The following is a 27,580-nucleotide window of genomic DNA, read 5'->3' as shown; positions in this document are numbered from 1 at the left end:
TAGTCCAGCGCAGGGTGTGGCGGGGGCTGGCTGACTGGCTCATTAGAATAGTCCAGCGCAGGGTGTGGCGGGGGCTGGCTGCCTGGCTCATTGGAATAGTCCAGCGCAGGGTGTGGCGGGGGCTGGCTGACTGGCTCATTAGAATAGTCCAGCGCAGGGTGTGGCGGGGGCTGGATGACTGGCTCATTAGAATAGTCCAGCGCAGGGTGTGGCAGGGGCTGGCTGACTGGCTCATTGGAATAGTCCAGCGCAGGGTGTGGCGGGGGCTGGCTGACTGGCTCATTAGAATAGTCCAGCCAGTACATTGGTCATGACAGGGAAGGGGCTGACCTTGTTATTTCATTGAGACCGTCAGCCAGCCCCCTTCATACACCACTCTGATGATCACACCTAGCAGTGAGCCTTGTACCGGACTGGGCTATTTCAAGGTGTGGTCTTCCATTTAAATAAAAAAACCATGGCTGCCTTCTTCCACAATCAGCGCCTCTCTGGCCTGCAGGTTGTTGGCAGTATTACAACTCAGCCCCACAGACTTCACCGACACAATAATCTGAGGCGGAGACTCCACGTACGGATTCGTCCCTCGGAAGATACCGTAACAAAGTATCAGAATTACAGCTCTACCATTGAACGGTCCATGTGTCAGTCTACACTGACCAGTTCTGGTTCTGTCCATGAAGAAGGAGGCTCAGGATGAAAAAAACAAAACAAAACACAAGTCCTCACAGAGTAGAAAGACGCTCCTGTATGTAATTGTAAGCGGACAAAGAAACAGTCAGTGTCATCCCTGTCTGAAAAAGCTGATAACAGGGAACAATAGATTGTTTTACTTCATATACAAAACTAATGGAGGTAAGATGCCGGCTCTGGTTCCGTGTAACATTAACCCCCGCGTGCAGGTTGCAATCCTCGTATAATAAGAGGTGACAAATAGATATTTCCATACAGAAAAACTGTAACAAAACGCAATGAAAGTGGAAAAAACATCCGGAGAGCTTGGTGTCCGGAACCACTTCCCCCGCGCCTGGCGGTGCACTGACTTCTCGGCGGCCGCACCTTCCTTCTGGTTGGGACTTGCTCTTACAGAAGAAAACGACTTCATGGGAACTTAAATGGTTGATGAAGATTTCATCTGAAAGACCCTGGGGCTCCTCGATGGAGGGGTCTCCAACGTATCAATAGAATAAAGGACCCGGGTCTGAGCTGCAAATAAAGCTGCTGCCACTTTCTGATACATTTTATGTAGCAATCAGTCAACATTATCAAGATCCCTTCTTAATTGTCATTGTTGTATTAGAACCCGTCCTGTCCTCATACTTCCTGGGATTTAGGAGTTTGTTACAATGTATCACTGGAGACAATCAACTACACTGGATACAACAGCGCACGGAGGGCGAAGGCTCTGTTCACACATACAGTAGTTTTCATTTTTAGATCATAAAACATTCCAGGATCATTTCAATGGGAACAGAAGCTGCTAGCAGTTTTTGAGCCAGAACAAAAAGTCTGCAAAATGATATTATACAGCAAAAAAAAAAAAGATAGCATTGAAGTCTACGGGAAATGGATCACACCTGGTGGATCATTGGTGCGTCATGTCACGGTTCTCACTGTGTTACACTGTGGGTGAGGTGCGGTGCAGCAGCCGTGGTGCTTTATATCACGGTTCTCGCTGTGTTACACTGTGGGTGAGGTGCGGTGCAGCAGCCGTGGTGCTTTATATCACGGTTCTCGCTGTGTTACACTGTGGGTGAGGCGCGGTGCAGCAGCCGTGGTGCTTTATATCACGGTTCTCACTGTTACACTGTGGGTGAGGTGCGGTGCAGCAGCCGTGGTGCTTTATATCACGGTTCTCGCTGTGTTACACTGTGGGTGAGGTGCGGTGCAGCAGCCGTGGTGCGGTGTAGCAGCCGTGGTGCTTTATATCACGGTTCTCGCTGTGTTACACTGTGGGTGAGGTGCGGTGCAGCAGCCGTGGTGCTTTATATCACGGTTCTCGCTGTGTTACACTGTAGGTGAGGTGCGGTGTAGCAGCCGTGGTGCTTTATATCACGGTTCTCGCTGTGTTACACTGTGGGTGAGGTGCGGTGTAGCAGCCGTGGTGCTTTATATCACGGTTCTCGCTGTGTTACACTGTGGGTGAGGTGCGGTGTAGCAGCCGTGGTGCTTTATGTCACGGTTCTCGCTGTGTTACACTGTGGGTGCGGTGTAGCAGCCGTGGTGCTTTATATCATGGTTCTCGCTGTGTTACACTGTGGGTGAGGTGCGGTGCAGCAGCCGTGGTGCTTTATATCACGGTTCTCGCTGTGTTACACTGTGGGTGAGGTGCGGTGCAGCAGCCGTGGTGCGGTGTAGCAGCCGTGGTGCTTTATATCACGGTTCTCGCTGTGTTACACTGTGGGTGAGGTGCGGTGCAGCAGCCGTGGTGCTTTATATCACGGTTCTCGCTGTGTTACACTGTAGGTGAGGTGCGGTGTAGCAGCCGTGGTGCTTTATATCACGGTTCTCGCTGTGTTACACTGTGGGTGAGGTGCGGTGTAGCAGCCGTGGTGCTTTATATCACGGTTCTCGCTGTGTTACACTGTGGGTGAGGTGCGGTGTAGCAGCCGTGGTGCTTTATGTCACGGTTCTCGCTGTGTTACACTGTGGGTGCGGTGTAGCAGCCGTGGTGCTTTATATCATGGTTCTCGCTGTGTTACACTGTGGGTGAGGTGCGGTGCAGCAGCCGTGGTGCTTTATATCATGGTTCTCGCTGTGTTACACTGTGGGTGAGGTGCGGTGCAGCAGCCGTGGTGCTTTATATCACGGTTCTCGCTGTGTTACACTGTGGGTGAGGTGCGGTGCAGCAGCCGTGGTGCGGTGTAGCAGCCGTGGTGCTTTATATCACGGTTCTCGCTGTGTTACACTGTGGGTGAGGTGCGGTGCAGCAGCCGTGGTGCTTTATATCACGGTTCTCGCTGTGTTACACTGTAGGTGAGGTGCGGTGTAGCAGCCGTGGTGCTTTATATCACGGTTCTCGCTGTGTTACACTGTGGGTGAGGTGCGGTGTAGCAGCCGTGGTGCTTTATATCACGGTTCTCGCTGTGTTACACTGTGGGTGAGGTGCGGTGTAGCAGCCGTGGTGCTTTATATCACGGTTCTCGCTGTGTTACACTGTGGGTGCGGTGTAGCAGCCGTGGTGCTTTATATCATGGTTCTCGCTGTGTTACACTGTGGGTGAGGTGCGGTGCAGCAGCCGTGGTGCTTTATATCACGGTTCTCGCTGTGTTACACTGTGGGTGAGGTGCGGTGCAGCAGCCGTGGTGCTTTATATCACGGTTCTCGCTGTGTTACACTGTGGGTGAGGTGCGGTGCAGCAGCCGTGGTGCTTTATATCACAGTTCTCACTGTTACACTGTGGGTGAGGTGCGGTGCAGCAGCCGTGGTGCTTTATATCACGGTTCTCGCTGTGTTACACTGTGGGTGAGGTGCGGTGCAGCAGCCGTGGTGCTTTATATCACGGTTCTCGCTGTGTTACACTGTAGGTGAGGTGCGGTGTAGCAGCCGTGGTGCGGTGTAGCAGCCGTGGTGCTTTATATCATGGTTCTCGCTGTGTTACACTGTGGGTGAGGTGCGGTGCAGCAGCCGTGGTGCTTGATATCACGGTTCTCGCTGTGTTACACTGTGGGTGAGGCGCGGTGCAGCAGCCGTGGTGCTTTATATCACGGTTCTCGCTGTGTTACACTGTGGGCGCGGTGCAGCAGCCGTGGTGCTTTATATCACGGTTCTCGCTGTGTTACACTGTGGGTGAGGCGCGGTGCAGCAGCCGTGGTGCTTTATATCACGGTTCTCGCTGTGTTACACTGTGGGTGAGGTGCGGTGCAGCAGCCGTGGTGCTTTATATCACGGTTCTCGCTGTGTCATACTGTGGGTGAGGCGCGGTGCAGCAGCCGTGGTGCTTTATATCACGGTTCTCGCTGTGTCACACTGTGGGTGAGGTGCGGTGCAGCAGCCGTGGTGCTTTAGGTCACGGTTCTCGCTGTTACACTGTGGGTGAGTTGAGGTGCGGTGCAGCAGCCGTGGTGCTTTATATCACGGTTCTCGCTGTGTTACACTGTGGGTGAGGCGCGGTGCAGCAGCCGTGGTGCTTTATATCACGGTTCTCGCTGTGTCATACTGTGGGTGAGGTGCGGTGCAGCAGCCGTGGTGCTTTAGGTCACGGTTCTCGCTGTGTTACACTGTGGGTGAGGCGCGGTGCAGCAGCCGTGGTGCTTTATGTTACGGTTCTCGCTGTGTTACACTGTGGGTGAGGTGCGGTGCAGCAGCCGTGGTGCTTTAGGTCACGGTTCTCGCTGTGTTACACTGTGGGTGAGGTGCGGTGCAGCAGCCGTGGTGCTTTATGTCACGGTTCTCGCTGTGTTACACTGTGGGTGAGGCGCGGTGCAGCAGCCGCGGTGCTTTATATCACGGCTCTCGCTGTGTTACACTGTGGGTGAGGTGCGGTGCAGCAGCCGTGGTGCTTTATGTCACGGTTCTCGCTGTGTTACACTGTGGGTGAGGTGCGGTGCAGCAGCCGTGGTGCTTTAGGTCACGGTTCTCGCTGTGTTACACTGTGGGTGAGGTGCGGTGCAGCAGCCGTGGTGCTTTATGTCACGGTTCTCGCTGTGTTACACTGTGGGTGAGGCGCGGTGCAGCAGCCGCGGTGCTTTATATCACGGCTCTCGCTGTGTTACACTGTGGGTGAGGTGCGGTGCAGCAGCCGTGGTGCTTTATGTCACGGTTCTCGCTGTGTTACACTGTGGGTGAGGTGCGGTGCAGCAGCCGTGGTGCTTTAGGTCACGGTTCTCGCTGTGTTACACTGTGGGTGAGGTGCGGTGCAGCAGCCGTGGTGCTTTATGTCACGGTTCTCGCTGTGTTACACTGTGGGTGAGGCGCGGTGCAGCAGCCGCGGTGCAGCACCACGATTCTCGCTACGTTGCACTGAACTGGATTTTTTTTTTAGATTGGAGCCAGGATAATCCTTGTTGGACACAAACAGATCATTATGTCTGGGAATAAAAGCAGGATGATACAATATCTGCTCTGCGGAGCGGATCTGCTACAGATCACAGGACTCGCTGAATGCACAATCACCAGGACAAATCCACAGAGCGGTGACTGTGCCACTACCAGGAGGAGGTATAGAGGCGCAGCCGCAGCGAGATCTGGCATGCGGACAGAACACATTCCTCATAGGATTCATCACTGAGGTCCCATCATTACTTCACTGCCTCGACTAAACAGCCAAGTCCAGAAACTGCAGAGCCAGGAGCAATGCTCTGCAGGGCACCCATGTCATGCCCCCCAGGTGCCCGGCAATGTCACCTTTGGCAATGAAGGTGGATTTTACAATACAGACTCACGATTCTCTGTGTCGTACCTGTTCGATGCTCTGCACCGACGACACCTTCTGAATATTCTGCTCAGATATCACCTCCTGCATGGACAGAAACAACCACAGGTTAAGAGGATGAAACACTGTCCCCCAACAACCTTCATTTTATTTCATACTAAATCTAAGAACAAAATAATGGAATCATATAATATGTTATGGAAGAGCAATAAAAAGCAAATGGCCCAATATAAATATGTAATAACAAAGGATAAAAACCTTTAATAGTGCAGATGACAAAGTGTGATGCCAACAAAAATGACCCCTAAACACTGTAAGACACCCCCACAGTATGATGACACTACTGTACTCCCCTCCCCCTCAACCATCCCGGCAAAGTATGGTAACCCCAACAAAACATACTATGATCCCCCAACTGTGACCCCACACAGTATAATGAAACCAACATAGCCCTCCACACATTATAATGGATCCCATATAGCCCTCCACGCAGTATAATAGACTCTACATAGCCTGTTATGAAAGGTAATTCAGTACCACAATGGACATAGAGATCAGCGCACATACAGTGACCTGGCAATAACCCAAAAAACAAGAACGATTTCTGAGACGTGGGAACTCTGCTGACCGCAATCCCTAATCCTCTCCAACCACACTAAAGGCAGCCGTGGATTGCGCCTAACGCTCCCTATGCAACTCGGCACGGCCTGAGAAACTAGCTAGCCTGAAGATAGAAAATAAGCCTACCTTGCCTCAGAGAAATACCCCAAAGGAAAAGGCAGCCCCCCACATATAATGACTGTGAGTTAAGATGAAAAGACAAACGTAGAGATGAAATAGATTTAGCAAAGTGAGGCCCAACTTTCTGAACAGAGCGAGGATAGGAAAGGTAACTTTGCGGTCAACACAAAACCCTACAAAAACCACGCAAAGGGGGCAAAAAGACCCTCCGTACCGAACTAACGGCACGGAGGTACACCCTCTGCGTCCCAGAGCTTCCAGCAAGCAGAAAAAAACAAATTGACAAGCTGGACAGAAAAAAACAGCAAACAAATAGCAAAGAGGAACTTAGCTATGCAGAGCAGCAGGCCACAGGAACGATCCAGGAGGAAACAGGTCCAATACTAGAACATTGACTGGAGGCCAGGATCAAAGCACTAGGTGGAGTTAAATAGAGCAGCACCTAACGACTTCACCACATCACCTGAGGAAGGAAACTCAGAAGCCGCAGTACCACTTTCCTCCACCAACAGAAGCTCACAGAGAGAACCAGCCGAAGTACCACTTGTGACCACAGGAGGGAGCTCTGCCACAGAATTCACAACAATAGCCCTCTACACAGTATAACGGACCGCACATAGCCCTCCACACAGTATAATGGATCCCACATAGCCCTCCACACAGTATAATGGATCCCACATAGCCCTCCACGCAGTATAATGCACCCCACATATTCCTTCACGCAGTATAATGGACTCTACATAGCCCTCCATACAGTATAATATCATTGTAACATAGTTAGTAAGACCGAAAAAAGCCATTTGTCCATCCAGTTCAGCCTATATTCCATCATAATAAATCCCCAGATCTACGTCCTTCTACAGAACCTAATAATTGTATGATACAATACTGTTCTGCTCCAGGAAGACATCCAGGCCTCTCTTGAACCCCTCGACTGAGTTCACCATCACCACCTCCTCAGGCAAGCAATTCCAGATTTTCACCGCCCTAACAGTAAAGAATCCTCTTCTATGTTGGTGGAAAAACCTTCTCTCCTCCAGACGCAGAGAATGCCCCCTTGTGCCCGTCACCTTCCTTGGTATAAACAGATCCTCAGCGAGATATTTGTATTGTCCCCTTATATACTTATACATGGTTATTAGATCGCCCCTCAGTCGTCTTTTTTCTAGACTAAATAATCTTAATTTCGCTAATCTATCTGGGTATTGTAGTTCTCCCATCCCCTTTATTAATTTTGTTGCCCTCCTTTGTACTCTCTCTAGTTCCATTATATCCTTCCTGAGCACCGGTGCCCAAAACTGGACACAGTACTCCATGTGCGATCTAACTAGGGATTTGTACAGAGGCAGTATAACGCTCTCATCATGTGTATCCAGACCTCTTTTAATGCACCCCATGATCCTGTTTGCCTTGGCAGCTGCTGCCTGGCACTGGCTGCTCCAGGTAAGTTTATCATTAACTAGGATCCCCAAGTCCTTCTCCCTGTCAGATTTACCCAGTGGTTTCCCGTTCAGTGTGTAATGGTGATATTGATTCCTTCTTCCCATGTGTATAACCTTACATTTATCATTGTTAAACCTCATCTGCCACCTTTCAGCCCAAGTTTCCAACCTCACATAGCCCTCCACACAGTATAATGGATCCCACATAGAACTCCACACAGTATAATGGACCCCACATAGCCCTCGACACAGTATAATGGATCCCACATAGCCCTCCACACAGTATAATGGATCCCACATAGCCCTCCACTCAGTATAATGCACCCCACATATTCCTCCACGCAGTATAATGGACTCTACATAGGCCTCCACACAGTATAATTCACCCCACATCCTTCACACAGTATAATGGACCCTACACAGCCCTCCATACAGTATAATGGCCACACACAAAAAAAAAAAAAAAAAAACTGTTCTCCTCATTTCCCCCGCTGCTCCAGTGTCTTCAGCACATCTCGCGATCCTTTGCACTGGTGTGTTGTAATGACGTCATCGCGCACACTGCACTGAGATCTCAGAGGTAAGTAGAGGGACAGTGATGGCGGAGGGAGCGTCAGCGCATGGCTTCCCTACTCCATCATTGCTTTCAACTGTACCGGCAGCATCCAAGATGTCCACACAGTGTAAAGTGCAATGGCGGGCAGGAGGCACGCTCGCCATTGCGGGGCCAAATATACTCATCCTTTGTCTTGTGGAAAAGAGTTTGACATGTGTGCCCTACATGAACGCAGGGGGCGCCTGTGGTGAAATATGTGTATATATATATCTATATGTGTGTAGTGACATATGTCTTGGGTTATATGTGTGACTAGTGATAATGTAACATCTGTCCTGAAGGCAACCAAGGTGTTAATAGGTACTTCCTTGGGACTAGTAGAAATTGTGTCTCCATATCTCACCAGGAGGTCTAGCTAAGGCCAAGAAGAAAGGAACACTTGACACCCCCTAGTGCTTGGAGGGGAGATGCTAATTGCAGCCTGAGGGTTAGCTATTCCTGGGAACCATCTCACACGTGTCTCCAAAGGAAAATAATATATATTCATTAGTAGAGCGGCCGTGCCCAATCAAACAGACCGCAATTATGATATTAACCTGGGGGGCCGGTCTAGAAACCTGACCTTAGACCAAAGTTAATTTAGGCTGCAGACAGAGAATTGTGTTCACGTGATGGGGGCAGCCTGAGAAGCTGGTGTGATCCAATCTACATCGTCCTACCATCAGGGAGCAGAAAGCAACTACCAGTTAGATAATTTCTGTAAGTTCTCCTCTTTATTTTAATACCATGTGCATAAGTTGTGTGTCTTCTTATCATATTTTTATACCTTTTTCTTATTGTAAGCATTGAACCTTTTGTTATTAAAGTATAAAACTTTAACAAGTTGAACCTTGAATGTTCTAAAAGATTTCATAGCCTAAGGTGTGTGAGCCTTATGAGTGATTGACATTTTTATTAGTATTAGTTCCAGGACTCATCGCCCGTGTATTCGATGAGTGGTGGCAGCGTGTATGAGCGGGTGTGTGGCCTGGGTCGGTGTGTGATTTATGCTTCCATTACAGCATAGGACAGAGGTTGAATGCTGGAGTGAGAGTGGGGAGATAGATTAACCCTTGCAGGCACAAACCCGAGTCACGTGTGAGAGCAGGCACGTGACGAATAAGTGACACCACGGAGAAGGGACCAGTGACAGCGCCACTCACCTCTGAAGACTGGATGGACACCTTCTTCTGGTTCTGACTGCTCTCAATCACTTGGTCGTTAACCGAAGAGACGCTCGTCCCTCTGATCATCTGCGTCTGCCGCTCCTGGGAAGGAAAGGGAACCAGTTTAAGCAACACCATGGAATGCCTGACTAATACTCCGATGGGGACGGTGTGTGTTATGTGCAGATTCCGGACTACCGGAACTTTAATATCCATTAAAGCGGGATTCTCCAGCATTCTCTGGATTGTCGATGCTCCTAATTATGTGCAAATTCCGGTAAATCGGAAATTCACATTATAGCTCTCGGCATCCTCCGGATTATTGATACTCCTATTGGGAGAAGTGTGTGCTCTACGAGCAGATTCCGGACTATTGGACCTTCCTGCCCCCATACAGCACGAGCTCATCTCCGTCTGTGTCTGGGTGTATTTCTCATCAGTTACTGGCAGCGTGAGCTATAACTCATCATCAGTGCAGACACCTCACATAATAAGTATTCACGCCCCCAGTGCGGAGTGACAGAGCGGCTCAACCCGAGGATCTTGGCAGGAACCTTGGGAAATCTTAATTACGAGGCCGATTACAGAAGGAGCTTTGTGCTGGGAGAGGATCCGCCTGCAGGAGCTGCGCCTCCATCACCTGGGGCCCGCACTCCCCCAGGACCTGACTCACACCGACTCGCATTATACTCATCCCTTACCTGTCATTCACTGCAAGAAACCAATCTGCTGGAACCCGGAACGTCCAGAGTAATCGACAGGGGCCCTAGGAGGCAGGGGCCCAGCAAGAGGCTGTGTGACCCAAGGGCAGAGCTGTGCAGTCATCATCCGCTACCTCATATTACAGGCTGATTAAATCCCTCATGATTGTCAAATTGTGCACCAAGAAAATGAATTCTGACAACTTCATCCTGCTCACAGCTGAGGGTGCGTTACAATGTCACCCAGTCCTATGAGATGAGCAGCCTGTACCCCAGGGGGACATCTACTATATAATTGTCTAAGGGTCACTTCCGTCTGTCACGGATAGTCATTGGTCGCTGCCTCTGTCTGTCATGGAATCCAAATCGCTGATTGGTCTCGCCAGCTGCCTGTCATGGCTGCTGCGACCAATCAGCGACGGCCACAGTCCGATTAGTCCCTCCCTACTCCCCTGCAGTCAGCGCCCGGCGCCCGCTCCATACTCCCCGCAGTCACCGCTCACACAGGCTTAATGCCAGCGGTAACGGACCGCGTTATGCCGCGGGTAACTCACTCCGTTACCGCCGCTATTAACCCTGTGTGACCATCCGAATCGTCAGCCCGGCACCGCAGAGGAGATCGAAACAGAAGGAAAGTAACGTTAAGTTCCGAAACTCTCTCTGTGTGTGCGTGTGTGTACGGTATGTGTATGGGTGCCGTATGGGGATGTGTGTGTCAGTGTGTGTACGGTACCGGTACGATATGTGTGTGGGTGCCGTGTGGGGCTGTACCGGTACCGTATGTGTCAGTGTGTGTGGTGGCAGAGTGGGGGGCAGAACCACTGTATGGGGAGGCTGCAGGGGGGAGGATGGGGTGGATGCCGGACTCTCAAACAATGGGGAGGCACCAGGGGATGCCGTACTGTACCATACAACAATGGGTAGGCTGCAGGGATACTGTATGGGGAGGGTTGCCGGACTGTACAACAATGGGGAGGCTGCAGGGGATGCCGTACTGTACCGTACAACAATGGGGAGGCTGCAGGGATACTGTATGGGGAGGGATGTCGGACTGTACAACAATGGGGAGGCTGCAGGGATTGCTTGCTTGTTGAACAGTCTACCGTAATGTAAAGTACCGTACTGTAAAACAGATACGGAACCAGAAACAATGCTGATACCGTATATTTTTACCCCCAGATGAGCTCTTCCGGTCCCGGTAAAAGAAAAAGCTACTCTGTGGAGTACAAAAAAGGGATAGTGGAGGAATCTCGGGGCAAGAATCTTGCGGAATTCTGCAAACAAAAAATGCTGGCTGAACGTTTGGTCCGCAAATGGCGAGCTGATTATGATCACCTCAGTGAACGAGCGGAGACCGGAAAGGCTAAAATGCGTAAGGTTGGATGTGGTCGGCAACCAATGTTTACTGAGCTGGAAGCCCTGGTCTCTGAGTGGGTTGCTGACAGGAGAGCGAAGACATTGGTGGTGACCAGGGCTCAGATTCAGGAATTTGCTCTTGCAAGTGCACCACAGTTTGAGATTTCCCCTGAGGAATTCAAGGCCTCACAGCACTGGGTGGATAACTTTCTTGAACGCAATGACCTGTCTCTGAGAAGATAATAATAATAATAATAATCTTTATTTTTATATAGCGCTAACATATTCCGCAGCGCTTTACATTTTGCACACATTATCATCACTGTCCCCGATGGGGCTCACAATCTAAATTCCCTATCAGTATGTCTTTTTGAAGATCCACCACACTCTTTAGGGTGGAGGATGCAGAAATAGTGAAACGTGCTTTTGCCTACAAAAAGTTTGTGGATGACACTGACTTCACAAAGTACAGTCTCTCCAATATGATTGCCATGGATGAAACCGCAGTGTTCATGGGTCAAGCTGCTCAAACCACCATTGACCAACGAGGTGCCTCCTCCGTGTACGTTCCCTCCACTGCATATGAAAGTGCACGTGTCACCTGCATTTTGGCAATTCGGCTGGATGGCACTAAAGTCCCACCGCTACTCATTGCAAAGGGCAAGAAGGACAAGATTGAGAGGGTGTCTGGCATTTATGTGCTGGAAACTGAGAAAGCCTGGGCCACACAAGCGGTTATAAGGAAGTGGCTTGATTTAATGCTGCCGCTTGTTATGCGAGGCACCCAAAGAGGGATGCTGATCTGGGATGCAGCCAGCACACACCGCGCCAAAGACATGAAGAACTTTCTTCATGAGCGACGAATCGACCAGATCATGATTCCGGCAGGGATGACGGCTTATCTCCAGACTCTGGATATCGCCATAAACAAGCCCTTCAAGGACAATCTCCGTGCCGAGATCAATGACTACATTGAGAACAGAATGGAGAGAAATGTGCGTGGGAACTTTGTGAAGCCCAGACTGCCAGAGATCGTGAATTGGGTCAAGAATTCATGGGCTAAGATCGCGGACATTTGCATTCAAAATGCCCTACGAGCTGGCTACCTGGACAAGACCTGCTCATTTCTGGACAGTGCCGTGGCTACACATGAGCGATATGGCCCAATGATTCTGCAGGAACTTGAGTCCCAAGCAATCCCAGAGGAACCTCAAAACTTGGATGTTTATGATGATGTTCCAGAAGAGGATGACATGGTTGTCCTTGAATAAATCTTGCTTTATGTTACGGTGTTACATACGGTATTCAGACTGTTCGTTACTGTTCATTGTTTTGCATGTTATACATGAAAATACCGTAATGATACGGAACTTTAGTACGTAACAAGATATTCTTGAGACATTTGTTTGATTATTTGTTTGACCATACTGTTCAGCCTGTTAATAAATGTTAATTTTATTGTTAAAAAAAATTGTCATTTTTATTTTCCCAATGTAAGGCCTCCCCCGAAAGTAAGGCAGGGTGGGACTTTTGGGGGTAAAATTAATGTAAGACAGGGCCTTACTTTCGGGGAAACACGGTACGTGGCTGGGCAATATACTACGTGGACATGCATGTTCTAGAATACCTGATGCGTTAGAATCGGGTCACCATCTAGTATTGTATAAACCCTCATCAGGACTGGCAACATTTCTGCGGCTGCCGGTGTTAACATCTTGATATAAATCAGGGCGTGAATATTCCCTGACAGCAAGCAGAGATGTTAGGGGTTGTGGCGGTCCAAGTCTCTCACAGAGCGGGAGAATTGCTTTATACCTTCAATGGTTAGGAAGATGACAGGGTCTTTAACGAATGAAGGACAGAACGTGCCGCCACCTGGCGTCCGCCCCGTCACTCACCTCCGGGCTCCCCATCTCCACTCTACGGATGGTTTTCTCATAGATGACATTGTTGGACGGGATGTAGTTCACTCCTGACACGTAGTTCTAAAGAAATCACAAAGAAAACTAAAAATCCTCATCACACGTACAGATGATACATCAGTCATCAGTGCAAAACTCAAAGCGGCCGCCGCCGATGGATAAAATAAATGTCCAAACTCATGAGCCGAAACAGGTCAATAGGCCGAAAACGGAAGGACAAGACTGCGACTTCCAAGGAATAGCAGATTTACATGGGACTGCTCTCAATACTCAGCTCTGACCCACAGTGAGTGGTTGCATTTCACTGACTGCAAGGAACAGACTGACATTCATAAGATGATGTTTCCATAGACTCATCATCGGTCGTCACTTTAACACTTTTGGTGCTGCATTGTATAAAAGGCGACAAGGACAATCGCAGAACTGACCCCCGATGACGACGGTCGGTGTGTTTATAAAGACATGATGAAAGCAGCAGAGTTCCACAGAGCGACATCTTCTACTGCGACGTTCTAGGCCACTTGTATCAACCCCAAACACCTACATAATGGACTGCAGCAACACAAGGTCTGTCCCTAATCCCCTGCACAACTCCGCAACATCGCTACGTGATCACAGTGTAGTCAGCGACACAACCGTTCTCCACCGACATAAATAATTCAGTCACTCACCTGCTCCGGGTTCTGCACTATGTATCTGCGCACTGTCTCCTGGGGATATGTCTGGATCTCCTGAAAACGGGTAAAAATACGATTAACTACAAAGTATCAATTATACAGACACAAAACTACAGATCGTTCACAACAGATAGTAATATAACGAGGGGCAGTATTACAGTAGTTCTATTCTTGTACATAGGGACAGTATTATAGTAGTTATATTCTTGTATATAGGAGCAGTATTATAGTAGTTCTATTCTTGTACATAGGAGCAGTATTATAGTAGTTATATTCTTGTACATAGGGGGCAGTATTATGGTAGTTATATTCTTGTACATAGGAGCAGTATTATAGTAGTTATATTCTTGTACATAGGAGCAGTATTATAGTAGTTATATTCTTCTACATATCCAAGCCCTTTCCACTTCCTGCCGACTGCAACTCAAAAATATTTCACGAATCCGTTCATTCCTCAACCATGAATCTGCAAAAACCCTAGTCCATGCCCTCATCATCTCTCGCCTTGACTACTGCAACCTCCTGCTCTGTGGCCTCCCCGCTAACACTCTCGCACCCCTCCAATCTATTCTAAACTCTGCTGCCCGACTAATCCACCTGTCCCCCCGCTATTCCCCGGCCTCTCCCCTCTGTCAATCCCTTCACTGGCTCCCCATTGCCCAGAGACTCCACTACAAAACCCTAACCATGACGTACAAAGCCATCCACAACCTGTCTCCTCCATACATCTGTGACCTCGTCTCCCGGTACTTACCTACCCGCAACCTCCGATCCTCACAAGATCTCCTACTCTACTCCCCTCTTATCTCCTCTTCCCACAATCGTATACAAGATTTCTCTCGCGTATCACCCCTACTCTGGAACCCTCTACCACAACACATCAGACTCTCGCCTACCATCGAAACCTTCAAAAAGAACCTGAAGACCCACCTCTTCCGACAAGCCTACAACCTGCAGAAACCACCGATCGACCAAACCGCTGCATGACCAGCTCTACCCTACCTTCTGTATCCTTACCCATCCCTTGTAGATTGTGAGCCCTCGCGGGCAGGGTCCTCATTCCTCCTGTACCAGTTATGACTTGTATTGTTTAAGATTATTGTACTTGTTTTCATTATGTATACCCCTCCTCACATGTAAAGCGCCATGGAATAAATGGCGCTATAACAATAAATAATAATAATAATAATAATAATAGGAGCAGTATTATAGTAGTTATATTCTTGTACATAGAGGCAGTATTATAGTAGTTATATTCTTGTACATAGGAGCAGTATTATAGTAGTTATATTCTTGTACATAGGAGCAGTATTATAGTAGTTATATTCTTGTACATAGGAGCAGTATTATAGTAGTTATATTCCTGTATATAGGAGCAGTATTATAGTAGTTATATTCCTGTACATAGGAGCAGTATTATAGTAGTTATATTCCTGTACATAGGGACAGTATTATAGTAGTTATATTCTTGTACATAGGAGCAGTATTATAGTAGTTATATTCTTGTACATAGGGGGCAGTATTATAGTAGTTATATTCTTGTACATAGAGGCAGTATTATAGTAGTTATATTCTTGTACATAGGAGCAGTATTATAGTAGTTATATTCTTGTACATAGGAGCAGTATTATAGTAGTTATATTCTTGTACATAGGGGGCAGTATTATAGTAGTTATATTCTTGTACATAGAGGCAGTATTATAGTAGTTATATTCTTGTACATAGGAGCAGTATTATAGTAGTTATATTCTTGTACATAGGAGCAGTATTATAGTAGTTATATTCTTCTACATAGGAGCAGTATTATAGTAGTTATATTCTTGTACATAGGGGGCAGTATTATAGTAGTTATATTCTTGTACATAGAGGCAGTATTATAGTAGTTATATTCTTGTACATAGGAGCAGTATTATAGTAGTTATATTCTTGTACATAGGAGCAGTATTATAGTAGTTATATTCTTGTACATAGGAGCAGTATTATAGTAGTTATATTCCTGTATATAGGAGCAGTATTATAGTAGTTATATTCTTGTACATAGGAGCAGTATTATAGTAGTTATATTCTTGTACATAGGGGGCAGTATTATAGTAGTTATATTCTTGTACATAGAGGCAGTATTATAGTAGTTATATTCTTGTACATAGGAGCAGTATTATACAGTCTTATGCAGAGCAACATCTTCTACTGGGACGTTCTAGGCCATTTCTATCAACTCTCACCACCTACTTAATCGGATGCAGTGACACATATGTCTCTAATCCTCCTGTCACGAAATCAGTAACATTGATAAGTTTCAGTGAAAATTATTCTACGTGATCTCAGTGTAGACAGTGACACATACCTTCCCCAACTACATAAATAATTCAGTCACTCACCTGCTCCGGATTCTGCACTATGTATCTGCGCACTGTCTCCTGGGGATATGTCTGGATCTCCTGAAAACAGGGGTAAAAATACGATTAACTACAAAGTATCCAGTATAGAGACACAAAACTACAGATCCTTAACAACAGATACTAATATAACAAGGGAGCAGTATTATAGTAGTTATATTCTTGCACATAGGAGCAGTATTATAGTAGTTATATTCTTGTACATAGGAGCAGTATTATAGTAGTTATATTCTTGTACATACGGGCAGCATTATAGTAGTTCTATTCTTGTACATAGGGGCAGTATTATAGTAGTTCTATTCTTATACATAGGAGCAGTATTATAGTAGTTATATTCTTGTACATAGAGGCAGCATTATAGTAGTTATATTCTTGTACATAGGAGCAGTATTATAGTAGTTATATTCTTGTACATAGGAGCAGTATTATAGTAGTTATATTCTTGTACATACAGGCAGCATTATAGTAGTTATATTCTTGTACATAGGAGCAGTATTATAGTAGTTATATTCTTGTACATACAGGCAGCATTATAGTAGTTATATTCTTGTACATAGGAGCAGTATTATAGTAGTTATATTCTTGTACATACAGGCAGCATTATAGTAGTTATATTCTTGTACATAGGGGCAGTATTATAGTAGTTATATTCTTGTACATAGGAGCAGTATTATAGTAGTTATATTCTTGTACATACAGGCAGCATTATAGTAGTTATATTCTTGTACATAGGAGCAGTATTATAGTAGTTATATTCTTGTACATAGGGGCAGTATTATAGTAGTTATATTCTTGTACATAGGGGCAGTATTATAGTAGTTCTATTCTTGTACATAGGGGCAGTATTATAGTAGTTATATTCTTGTACATAGGAGCAGTATTATAGTAGTTATATTCTTGTACATAGGAGCAGTATTATAGTAGTTATATTCTTGTACATAGAGGCAGCATTATAGTAGTTATATTCTTGTACATAGGAGCAGTATTATAGTAGTTATATTCTTGTACATAGGGGCAGCATTATAGTAGTTATATTCTTGTACATAGAGGCAGCATTATAGTAGTTATATTCTTGTACATAGGGGCAGTATTATAGTAGTTATATTCTTGTACATAGGGGCAGTATTATAGTAGTTATATTCTTGTACATAGGAGCAGTATTATAGTAGTTATATTCTTGTACATAGGAGCAGTATTATAGTAGTTATATTCTTGTACATACAGGCAGCATTACAGTAGTTATATTCTTGTACATAGGGGCAGTATTATAGTAGTTATATTCTTGTACATAGGAGCAGTATTATAGTAGTTATATTCTTGTACATACAGGCAGCATTATAGTAGTTATATTCTTGTACATAGGAGCAGTATTATAGTAGTTATATTCTTGTACATAGAGGCAGCATTATAGTAGTTATATTCTTGTACATAGGAGCAGTAATATAGTAGTTATATTCTTGTACATAGAGGCAGCATTATAGTAGTTATATTCTTGTACATAGGAGCAGTATTATAGTAGTTATATTCTTGTACATACAGGCAGCATTATAGTAGTTATATTCTTGTACATAGGGGCAGTATTATAGTAGTTCTATTCTTGTACATAGGGGCAGTATTATAGTAGTTATATTCTTGTACATAGGAGCAGTATTATAGTAGTTATATTCTTGTACATAGGAGCAGTATTATAGTAGTTATATTCTTGTACATAGAGGCAGCATTATAGTAGTTATATTCTTGTACATAGGGGCAGTATTATAGTAGTTATATTCTTGTACATAGGGGCAGTATTATAGTAGTTCTATTCTTGTACATAGGGGCAGTATTATAGTAGTTATATTCTTGTACATAGGAGCAGTATTATAGTAGTTATATTCTTGTACATAGGAGCAGTATTATAGTAGTTATATTCTTGTACATAGAGGCAGCATTATAGTAGTTATATTCTTGTACATAGGAGCAGTATTATAGTAGTTATATTCTTGTACATAGGAGCAGTATTATAGTAGTTATATTCTTGTACATAGGGGCAGCATTATAGTAGTTATATTCTTGTACATAGAGGCAGCATTATAGTAGTTATATTCTTGTACATAGGAGCAGTATTATAGTAGTTATATTCTTGTACATAGAGGCAGCATTATAGTAGTTATATTCTTGTACATAGGAGCAGTATTATAGTAGTTATATTCTTGTACATAGGAGCAGTATTATAGTAGTTATATTCTTGTACATACAGGCAGCATTATAGTAGTTATATTCTTGTACATAGGAGCAGTATTATAGTAGTTATATTCTTGTACATACAGGCAGCATTATAGTAGTTATATTCTTGTACATAGGGGCAGTATTATAGTAGTTATATTCTTGTACATAGGAGCAGTATTATAGTAGTTATATTCTTGTACATAGGGGGCATTATTATAGTAGTTATATTCTTGTACATAGGAGCAGTATTATAGTAGTTCTATTCTTGTACATAGGAGCAGTATTATAGTAGTTATATTCTTGTACATAGGAGCAGTATTATAGTAGTTATATTCTTGTACATAGGGGCAGTATTATGGTAGTTATATTCTTGTACATAGGAGCAGTATTATATTAGTTATATTCTTGTACATAGGGGCAGTATTATAGTAGTTATATTCTTGTACATAGGGGCAGTATTATAGTAGTTATATTCTTGTACATAGGAGCAGTATTATACAGTCTTATGCAGAGCAACATCTTCTACTGGGACGTTCTAGTCCATTTCTATCAACTCTCACCACCTACTTAATCGGATGCAGTGACACATATGTCTCTAATCCTCCTGTCACGAAATCAGTAACATTGATAAGTTTCAGTGAAAATTATTCTACGTGATCTCAGTGTAGACAGTGACACATACCTTCCCCAACTACATAAATAATTCAGTCACTCACCTGCTCCGGATTCTGCACTATGTATCTGCGCACTGTCTCCTGGGGATATGTCTGGATCTCCTGAAAACAGGGGTAAAAATACGATTAACTACAAAGTATCCAGTATAGAGACACAAAACTACAGATCCTTAACAACAGATACTAATATAACAAGGGAGCAGTATTATAGTAGTTATATTCTTGCACATAGGAGCAGTATTATAGTAGTTATATTCTTGTACATAGGGGCAGTATTATAGTAGTTATATTCTTGTACATAGGGGCAGTATTATAGTAGTTATATTCTTGTACATACGGACAGTATTATAGTAGTTATATTCTTGTACATAGGAGCAGTATTATAGTAGTTATATTCTTGTACATAGGAGCAGTATTATAGTAGTCATATTCTTGTACATAGGAGCAGTATTATAGTAGTTATATTCTTGTACATAGGAGCAGTATTATAGTAGTTATAGTAGTTATAGTCTTGTACATAGGGGCAGTATTATAGTAGTTATATTCTTGTACATAGGGGCAGTATTATAGTAGTTATATTCTTGTACACAGGGGCAGTATTATAGTAGTTATATTCTTGTACATAGGAGCAGTATTATAGTAGTTATATTCTTGTACATAGGAGCAGTATTATAGTAGTTATAGTCTTGTACATAGGGGCAGTATTATAGTAGTTATATTCTTGTACATAGGGGCAGTATTATAGTAGTTATATTCTTGTACACAGGGGCAGTATTATAGTAGTTACAGTGGGGCAAAAAAGTATTTAGTCAGTCAGCAATAGTGCAAGTTCCACCACTTAAAAAGATGAGAGCCGTCTGTAATTTACATCATAGGTAGACCTCAACTATGGGAGACAAACTGAGAAAAAAAAATCCAGAAAATCACATTGTCTGTTTTTTTAACATTTTATTTGCATATTATGGTGGAAAATAAGTATTTGGTCAGAAACAAAATTTCATCTCAATACTTTGTAATATATCCTTTGTTGGCAATGACAGAGGTCAAACGTTTTCTGTAAGTCTTCACAAGGTTGCCACACACTGTTGTTGGTATGTTGGCCCATTCCTCCATGCTGATCTCCTCTAGAGCAGTGATGTTTTTGGCTTTTCGCTTGGCAACACGGACTTTCAACTCCCTCCAAAGGTTTTCTATAGGGTTGAGATCTGGAGACTGGCTAGGCCACTCCAGGACCTTGAAATGCTTCTTACGAAGCCACTCCTTCGTTGCCCTGGTGGTGTGCTTTGGATCATTGTCATGTTGAAAGACCCAGCCACGTTTCATCTTCAATGCCCTTGCTGATGGAAGGAGGTTTGCACTCAAAATCTCACGATACATGGCCCCATTCATTCTTTCATGTACCCGGATCAGTCGTCCTGGCCCCTTTGCAGAGAAACAGCCCCAAAGCATGATGTTTCCACCACCATGCTTTACAGTAGGTATGGTGTTTGATGGATGCAACTCAGTATTCTTTTTCCTCCAAACACGACAAGTTGTGTTTCTACCAAACAGTTCCAGTTTGGTTTCATCAGACCATAGGACATTCTCCCAAAACTCCTCTGGATCATCCAAATGCTCTCTAGCAAATTTCAGACGGGCTCGGACATGTACTGGCTTAAGCAGTGGGACACGTCTGGCACTGCAGGATCTGAGTCCATGGTGGCGTAGTGTGTTACTTATGGTGGACCTTGTTACATTGGTCCCAGCTCTCTGCAGTTCATTCACTAGGTCCCCCCGCGTGGTTCTGGGATTTTTGCTCACCGTTCTTGTGATCATTCTGACCCCACGGGGTGGGATTTTGCGTGGAGCCCCAGATCGAGGGAGATTATCAGTGGTCTTGTATGTCTTCCATTTTCTAATTATTGCTCCCACTGTTGATTTCTTCACTCCAAGCTGGTTGGCTATTGCAGATTCAGTCTTCCCAGCCTGGTGCAGGGCTACAATTTTGTTTCTGGTGTCATTTGACAGCTCTATGGTCTTCACCATAGTGGAGTTTGGAGTCAGACTGTTTGAGGGTGTGCACAGGTGTCTTTTTATACTGATAACAAGTTTAAACAGGTGCCATTACTACAGGTAATGAGTGGAGGAAAGAGGAGACTCTTAAAGAAGAAGTTACAGGTCTGTGAGAGCCAGAAATCTTGATTGTTTGTTTCTGACCAAATACTTATTTTCCACCATAATATGCAAATAAAATGATAAAAAAACAGACAATGTGATTTTCTGGATTTTTTTTTCTCAGTTTGTCTCCCATAGTTGAGGTCTACCTATGATGTAAATTACAGACGCCTCTCATCTTTTTAAAAGGTGGAACTTGCACTATTGCTGACTGACTAAATACTTTTTTGCCCCACTGTATATTCTTGTACATAGGAGCAGTATTATAGTAGTTATATTCTTGTACATAGGAGCAGTATTATAGTAGTTATATTCTTGTACATAGGAGCAGTATTATAGTAGTTATAGTCTTGTACATAGGGGCAGTATTATAGTAGTTACATTCTTGTACATAGGGGCAGTATTATAGTAGTTATATTCTTGTACACAGGGGCAGTATTATAGTAGTTATATTCTTGTACATAGGAGCAGTATTATAGTAGTTATATTCTTGTACATAGGAGCAGTATTATAGTAGTTATAGTCTTGTACATAGGAGCAGTATTATAGTAGTTATAGTCTTGTACATAGGAGCAGTATTATAGTATATTCTTGTACACAGGGGCAGTATTATAGTAGTTATATTCTTGTACATAGGAGCAGTATTATAGTAGTTATATTCTTGTACATAAGGGCAATATTATAGTAGTTATATTCTTGTACATAAGAGCAGTATTATAGTAGTTATATTCTTGTACACAGGGGCAGTATTATAGTAGTTATATTCTTGTACACAGGGGGCAGTATTATAGTAGTTATATTCTTGTACATAGGAGCAGTATTATAGTAGTTATATTCTTGTACATAGGAGCAGTATTATAGTAGTTATATTCTTGTACATAGGAGCAGTATTATAATAGTTATATTCTTGTACACAGGGGCAGTATTATAGTAGTTATATTCTTGTACACAGGGGGCAGTATTATAGTAGTTATATTCTTGTACATAGGAGCAGTATTATAGTAGTTATATTCTTGTACATAGGAGCAGTATTATAGTAGTTATATTCTTGTACATAGGAGCAGTATTATAGTAGTTATATTCTTGTACACAGGGGCAGTATTATAGCAGTTATATTCTTGTACATAGGGGCAGTATTATAGTAGTTATATGTTTGTACATAGGTTCTTATAAAAAGTTTATTTGTCAGCCTGGGGGACGATACGGGGAACATCCCTCTTCTTCCAGCATGAAGCAGATCAGAGGTGGACACCTTACAGTTTGCTGATAAAATGCTGAATATTTTGCTGCACCAGGTTCTTAATTTTTGTTTGGCTCCTGGAATCTTTCGGACTGAGATAATGGAGTTGGTGTTTATATAAACATGGAGATTAGTGAAATTCCTGGTTACATTGTGACTGGTGCAGCTGTGATGTTACATTGTGTCACATTCTCTATCTCCTATGGAGAACGGATCAGCAAATTAGCCGACAGTTTTGTTCCAGTTCAAACTGATCCAGTAATAATAACTGGATTCTTTCAAATGAAAGAAAAACTGATGGATAATAATGGGGATCCGTTTCAATGGACTTCAGTGTTTTTAAAACGGATCCAGTTGAAATCAGTTTTTTTTAGGCGGAAATTAGAGTCTGGTCTGCTAACAATTAATGATGGATCTGTTCTAACAGATGATTACTGGACGTGTGAACGTAGCCTTACTTTACTCATGTGGCGGCACGGTGGCTCGGTGGTTAGAACTGTGTGGTGGCTCGGTAGTTAGCACTGTGTGGTGGCTCGGTGGTTAGCACTGTGTGGTGGCTCGGTGGTTAGCACTGTGTGGTGGCTCGGTGGTTAGCACTGTGTGGTGGCTCGGTGGTTAGCACTGTGTGGTGGCTCGGTGGTTAGCACTGTGTGGTGGCTCGGTAGTTAGCACTGTGTGGTGGCTCGGTGGTTAGCACTGTGTGGTGGCTCGGTGGTTAGAACTGTGTGGTGGCTCGGTGGTTAGCACTGTGTGGTGGCTCGGTAGTTAGCACTGTGTGGTGGCTCGGTGGTTAGCACTGTGTGGTGGCTCGGTGGTTAGCACTGTGTGGTGGCTCGGTAGTTAGCACTGTGCGGTGGCTCGGTGGTTAGCACTGTGTGGTGGCTCGGTAGTTAGCACTGTGTGGTGGCTCGGTGGTTAGCACTGTGTGGTGGCTCGGTAGTTAGCACTGTGTGGTGGCTCGGTGGTTAGCACTGTGTGGTGGCTCGGTGGTTAGCACTGTGTGGTGGCTCGGTGGTTAGCACTGTGTGGTGGCTTGGTGGTTAGCACTGTGTGGTGGCTTGGTGGTTAGAACTGTGTGGTGGCTCGGTGGTTAGCACTGCAGTCTTGCAGCACTGGGGTCCTGAGTTCAAATCCCACCAAGGACAACATCTGCAAGCAGTTTGTATGTTCTCCCCGTGTTTGCGTGGGTTTCCTCCGGGTTCTCTGGTTTCCTCCCACACTCCAAAGACTGATAGGAGATCTAGATTGTGAGCCCCATCGGGAAAAGCGATGATAATGTGTGCAAACTGTAAAGCGCTGCGGAATATGTTAGCGCTATATAAAAATAAAGCGATTATTATTATGTTGTTTGCAGTTTCTGCCGTTCTTGTTTTGTTCTCTAAAATTCCTAACTACACAGACATGTCGCTGCCCGGAGCGGAGAGGTTACATGGAAACAAGATATCATAATGGACCAGGGGGGGAATATTCAGAAGACAAGAAACCTATCAATTTCGAGATAAAACGTGATGGATATGACGCTTACCATCCAAAGCAAGGAAGAAAATGTAATCTACAAACAAGACGCCACACAGATTTAGAGACGCGAAGAGTACAGTCAGTTGCTGTATCTAATCCCATCATGTGTCATCCTGTCTGCTGAGATGTGTATCTAATCCCCTCCTGTGTGTAAAGGTACCGTCACATTTAGCGACGCTGCAGCGATCCAGACAACGATCCCGATCGCTGCAGCGTCGCTGTTTGGTCGCTGGAGAGCTGTCACACAGACAGCTCTCCAGCGACCAACGATCCCGAGGTCCCCGGTAACCAGGGTAAACATCGGGTTACTAAGTGCAGGGCCGCGCTTAGTAACCCATTGTTTACCCTGGTTACCAGCGTAAACTTAAAAAAAAACAAACACTACATACTTACCTTCCGCTGTCTGTCCCCCGGCGCTGTGTTTCTCTGCACTGTGAGCGCAGCGGCCGGAAAGCAGAGCGGAAGGTAAGTATGTAGTGTTTGTTTTTTTTTAAGTTTACGCTGGTAACCAGGGTAAACAATGGGTTACTAAGCGCGGCCCTGCACTTAGTAACCCGATGTTTACCCTGGTTACCAGTGAAGACATCGCTGAATCGGCGTCACACACACCGATTCAGCGATGTCTGCGGGAGATCCAGCGACGAAATAAAGTTCTGGACTTTCTGCTCCGACCAACGATGGCACAGCAGGATCCTGATCGCTGCTGCGTGTCTAACTGACCGATATCGCTATCCAGGACGCTGCAACGTCACGGATCGCTAGCGATATCGTTCAGTGTGAAGGTACCTTTACTGTCTGCTGAGTGTATCTAATCCTCTCCTGTGTGATACTGACTGCTGAGATGTGTATCTAATCCCCTCCTGTGTGATACTGTCTGCTGAGCCGTGTATCTAATCCTATCCTGTGTGATACTGTCTGCTGAGCTGTGTATCTAATCCTATCCTGTGTGATACTGGCTGCTGAGCTGTGTATCTAATCCTCTCCTGTGTGATACTGGCTGCTGAGCTGTGTATCTAATCCTCTCCTGTGTGATACTGACTGCTGAGCTGTGTATCTAATCCCCTCCTGTGTGATACTGTCTGCTGAGCCGTGTATCTAATCCTCTCCTGTGTGATACTGGCTGCTGAGCCGTGTATCTAATCCTCTCCTGTGTGATACTGACTGCTGAGATGTGTATCTAATCCCCTCCTGTGTGATACTGTCTGCTGAGCCGTGTATCTAATCCTCTCCTGTGTGATACTGTCTGCTGAGCCGTGTATCTAATCCTCTCCTGTGTGATACTGGCTGCTGAGCCGTGTATCTAATCCTCTCCTGTGTGATACTGTCTGCTGAGATGTGTATCTAATCCCCTCCTGTGTGATACTGTCTGCTGAGCCGTGTATCTAATCCTCTCCTGTGTGATACTGGCTGCTGAGCCGTGTATCTAATCCTCTCCTGTGTGATACTGACTGCTGAGATGTGTATCTAATCCCCTCCTGTGTGATACTGTCTGCTGAGCCGTGTATCTAATCCTCTCCTGTGTGATACTGGCTGCTGAGCCGTGTATCTAATCCTCTCCTGTGTGATACTGTCTGCTGAGCCGTGTATCTAATCCTATCCTGTGTGATACTGTCTGCTGAGCTGTGTATCTAATCCTCTCCTGTGTGGTACTGTCTGCTGAGCCGTGTATCTAATCCTCTCCTGTGTGATACTGTCTGCTGAGCTGTGTATCTAATCCTATCCTGTGTGATATCGTCTGCTGAGATGTGTATCTAATCCTCTCCTGTGTGATACTGACTGTTGAGATGTGTATCTAATCCTATCCTGTGTGATACTGACTGCTGAGCTGTGTATCTAATCCCCCCTGTGATACTGTCTGCTGAGCCGTGTATCTAATCCCCTCCTGTGTGATACTGTCTGCTGAGCTGTGTATCTAATCCTATCCTGTGTGATACTGACTGCTGAGCTGTGTATCTAATCCCCCCTGTGTGATACTGTCTGCTGAGCTGTGTATCTAATCCTATCCTGTGTGATACTGTCTGCTGAGCTGTGTATCTAATCCCCCCTGTGATACTGTCTGCTGAGCCGTGTATCTAATCCCCCGTGATACTGTCTCTGAGATGTGTATCTAATCCTCTCCTGTGTGATACTGTCTGCTGAGCTGTGTATCTAATCCTATCCTGTGTGATACTGTCTGCTGAGCTGTGTATCTAATCCCCCCTGTGATACTGTCTGCTGAGCTGTGTATCTAATCCCCCGTGATACTGTCTCTGAGAGGTGTATCTAATCCCCTCCTGTGTGATACTGTCTGCTGAGCCATGTATCTAATCCCCCCTGTGATATCATCTGCTGAGATGTGTATCTAATCCTCTCCTGTGTGATACCATCTGCTTAGCTGTGTACCCATCATGTAGCACTCGGTCAGAGAGGCACCCTGCAGCGCCCATCATGTTACACCGCTGCACCCGTCCTCTCCTGTCGCAGGGGCTGATGGGAGTGTCACCCTAGAGTTTGGCAGGAATGTGAGGTTCCTCCTCCTGCAGATAATGAGGAGTCTCTGGTCAGACTGGTTTCTCATGAACATTGTGCAGAATAATCTCGGCCCCAGGCAAATGTCAGAGCAAAGTGCAGGAGGATGAACTGTCAGTCACGAACTACAACCCCCAGCATGCTCAGGCGGCTGCAGGAATACAGCGGTGACTCAGATGCATCAGGTCCATTACTCCAGTTACACCCAGAGCTGCAGACACCGGGTGCTGCTTCCAGTCCAAGGTCAGACGTCATCGTGCCCAGCTGACAACATCAGACGAGAACTACATCTCCCACAATGCACTGCTGCAGACCCTGAGCTCAAACCTCCCGCTCATGAATATCTGATCCCTGCGGCCGAAGCTGCTTCGGAACCTCTTGGATTCACTACAAGCCAGATTTAGGTGTTTTCGTACCGGTTCAGGGTTTTGGACAATGTAGCGTCGTATCGTTCCCTGCGTGTACGGAGCCTGGAGGTCCTGAGAGACAAAAGATACAATGTTACTGTGAAGCTGCTACAATCACATTCAGTGGAAACAGTCAGCAGAGGAAACAGTCAGCAGAGGAAACAGTCAGCAGAGGAAACAGTCAGCAGAGGAAACAGTCAGCAGAGGAAACAGTCAGCATGCCCCCACATAGGACGGCAGTGCCGGGGCTGGACAGACGCTGGTCCTCCAATAGCAATGATACAGTTTATGCAGAGATCGGATCTGCAATACAGGAGATATGCAAATCAGGATGGAAGTGCACTGGGGGCGTGTCAGAGCACTTAATGGCTTCTTCCACGCCCACAGGCACTTCTAGCCTGATTTGCATATGGCCTCTTCACTGGATAAGCTCATTTCTGCTGGCCGTAGCACTACTGCCTCATGTAACAGCGAGGTGGTATCAGATGGACACTGCTGCTGTGT

At 45.2% G+C, this 27,580-nt stretch overlaps 1 protein-coding gene across 4 annotated transcripts in view; it reads right to left on the bottom strand.

Annotated features, from left to right (window-relative positions):
* POF1B (POF1B actin binding protein) overlaps positions 1-27,580 on the bottom strand; it is a 73,954-nt gene that overhangs the window by 21,352 nt on the left and 25,022 nt on the right. For 2 of the 4 annotated variants that reach the window (XM_069746108.1, XM_069746109.1), the window contains exons 4-10: positions 27,086-27,148; positions 19,292-19,351; positions 16,350-16,409; positions 13,966-14,025; positions 13,271-13,357; positions 9,313-9,417; positions 5,399-5,455 (exon numbers count right to left, since the gene is read on the bottom strand). In XM_069746108.1, the coding sequence (XP_069602209.1) occupies positions 5,399-5,455; positions 9,313-9,417; positions 13,271-13,357; positions 13,966-14,025; positions 16,350-16,409; positions 19,292-19,351; positions 27,086-27,148 (492 nt within the window). The remainder of the gene's footprint in view (positions 1-5,398; positions 5,456-9,312; positions 9,418-13,270; positions 13,358-13,965; positions 14,026-16,349; positions 16,410-19,291; positions 19,352-27,085; positions 27,149-27,580) is intronic. The other 2 variants (XM_069746110.1, XM_069746111.1) reach the window with 2 other exon arrangements.

The sequence above is a fragment of the Ranitomeya imitator genome, chromosome 2 (assembly GCF_032444005.1).
Source record: "Ranitomeya imitator isolate aRanImi1 chromosome 2, aRanImi1.pri, whole genome shotgun sequence".
Classification (NCBI taxonomy): domain Eukaryota; kingdom Metazoa; phylum Chordata; class Amphibia; order Anura; family Dendrobatidae; genus Ranitomeya; species Ranitomeya imitator.
The sequence above is the reverse complement of the archived record's forward strand: the minus strand, read 5'-3'. Positions and strand labels throughout refer to the sequence as shown.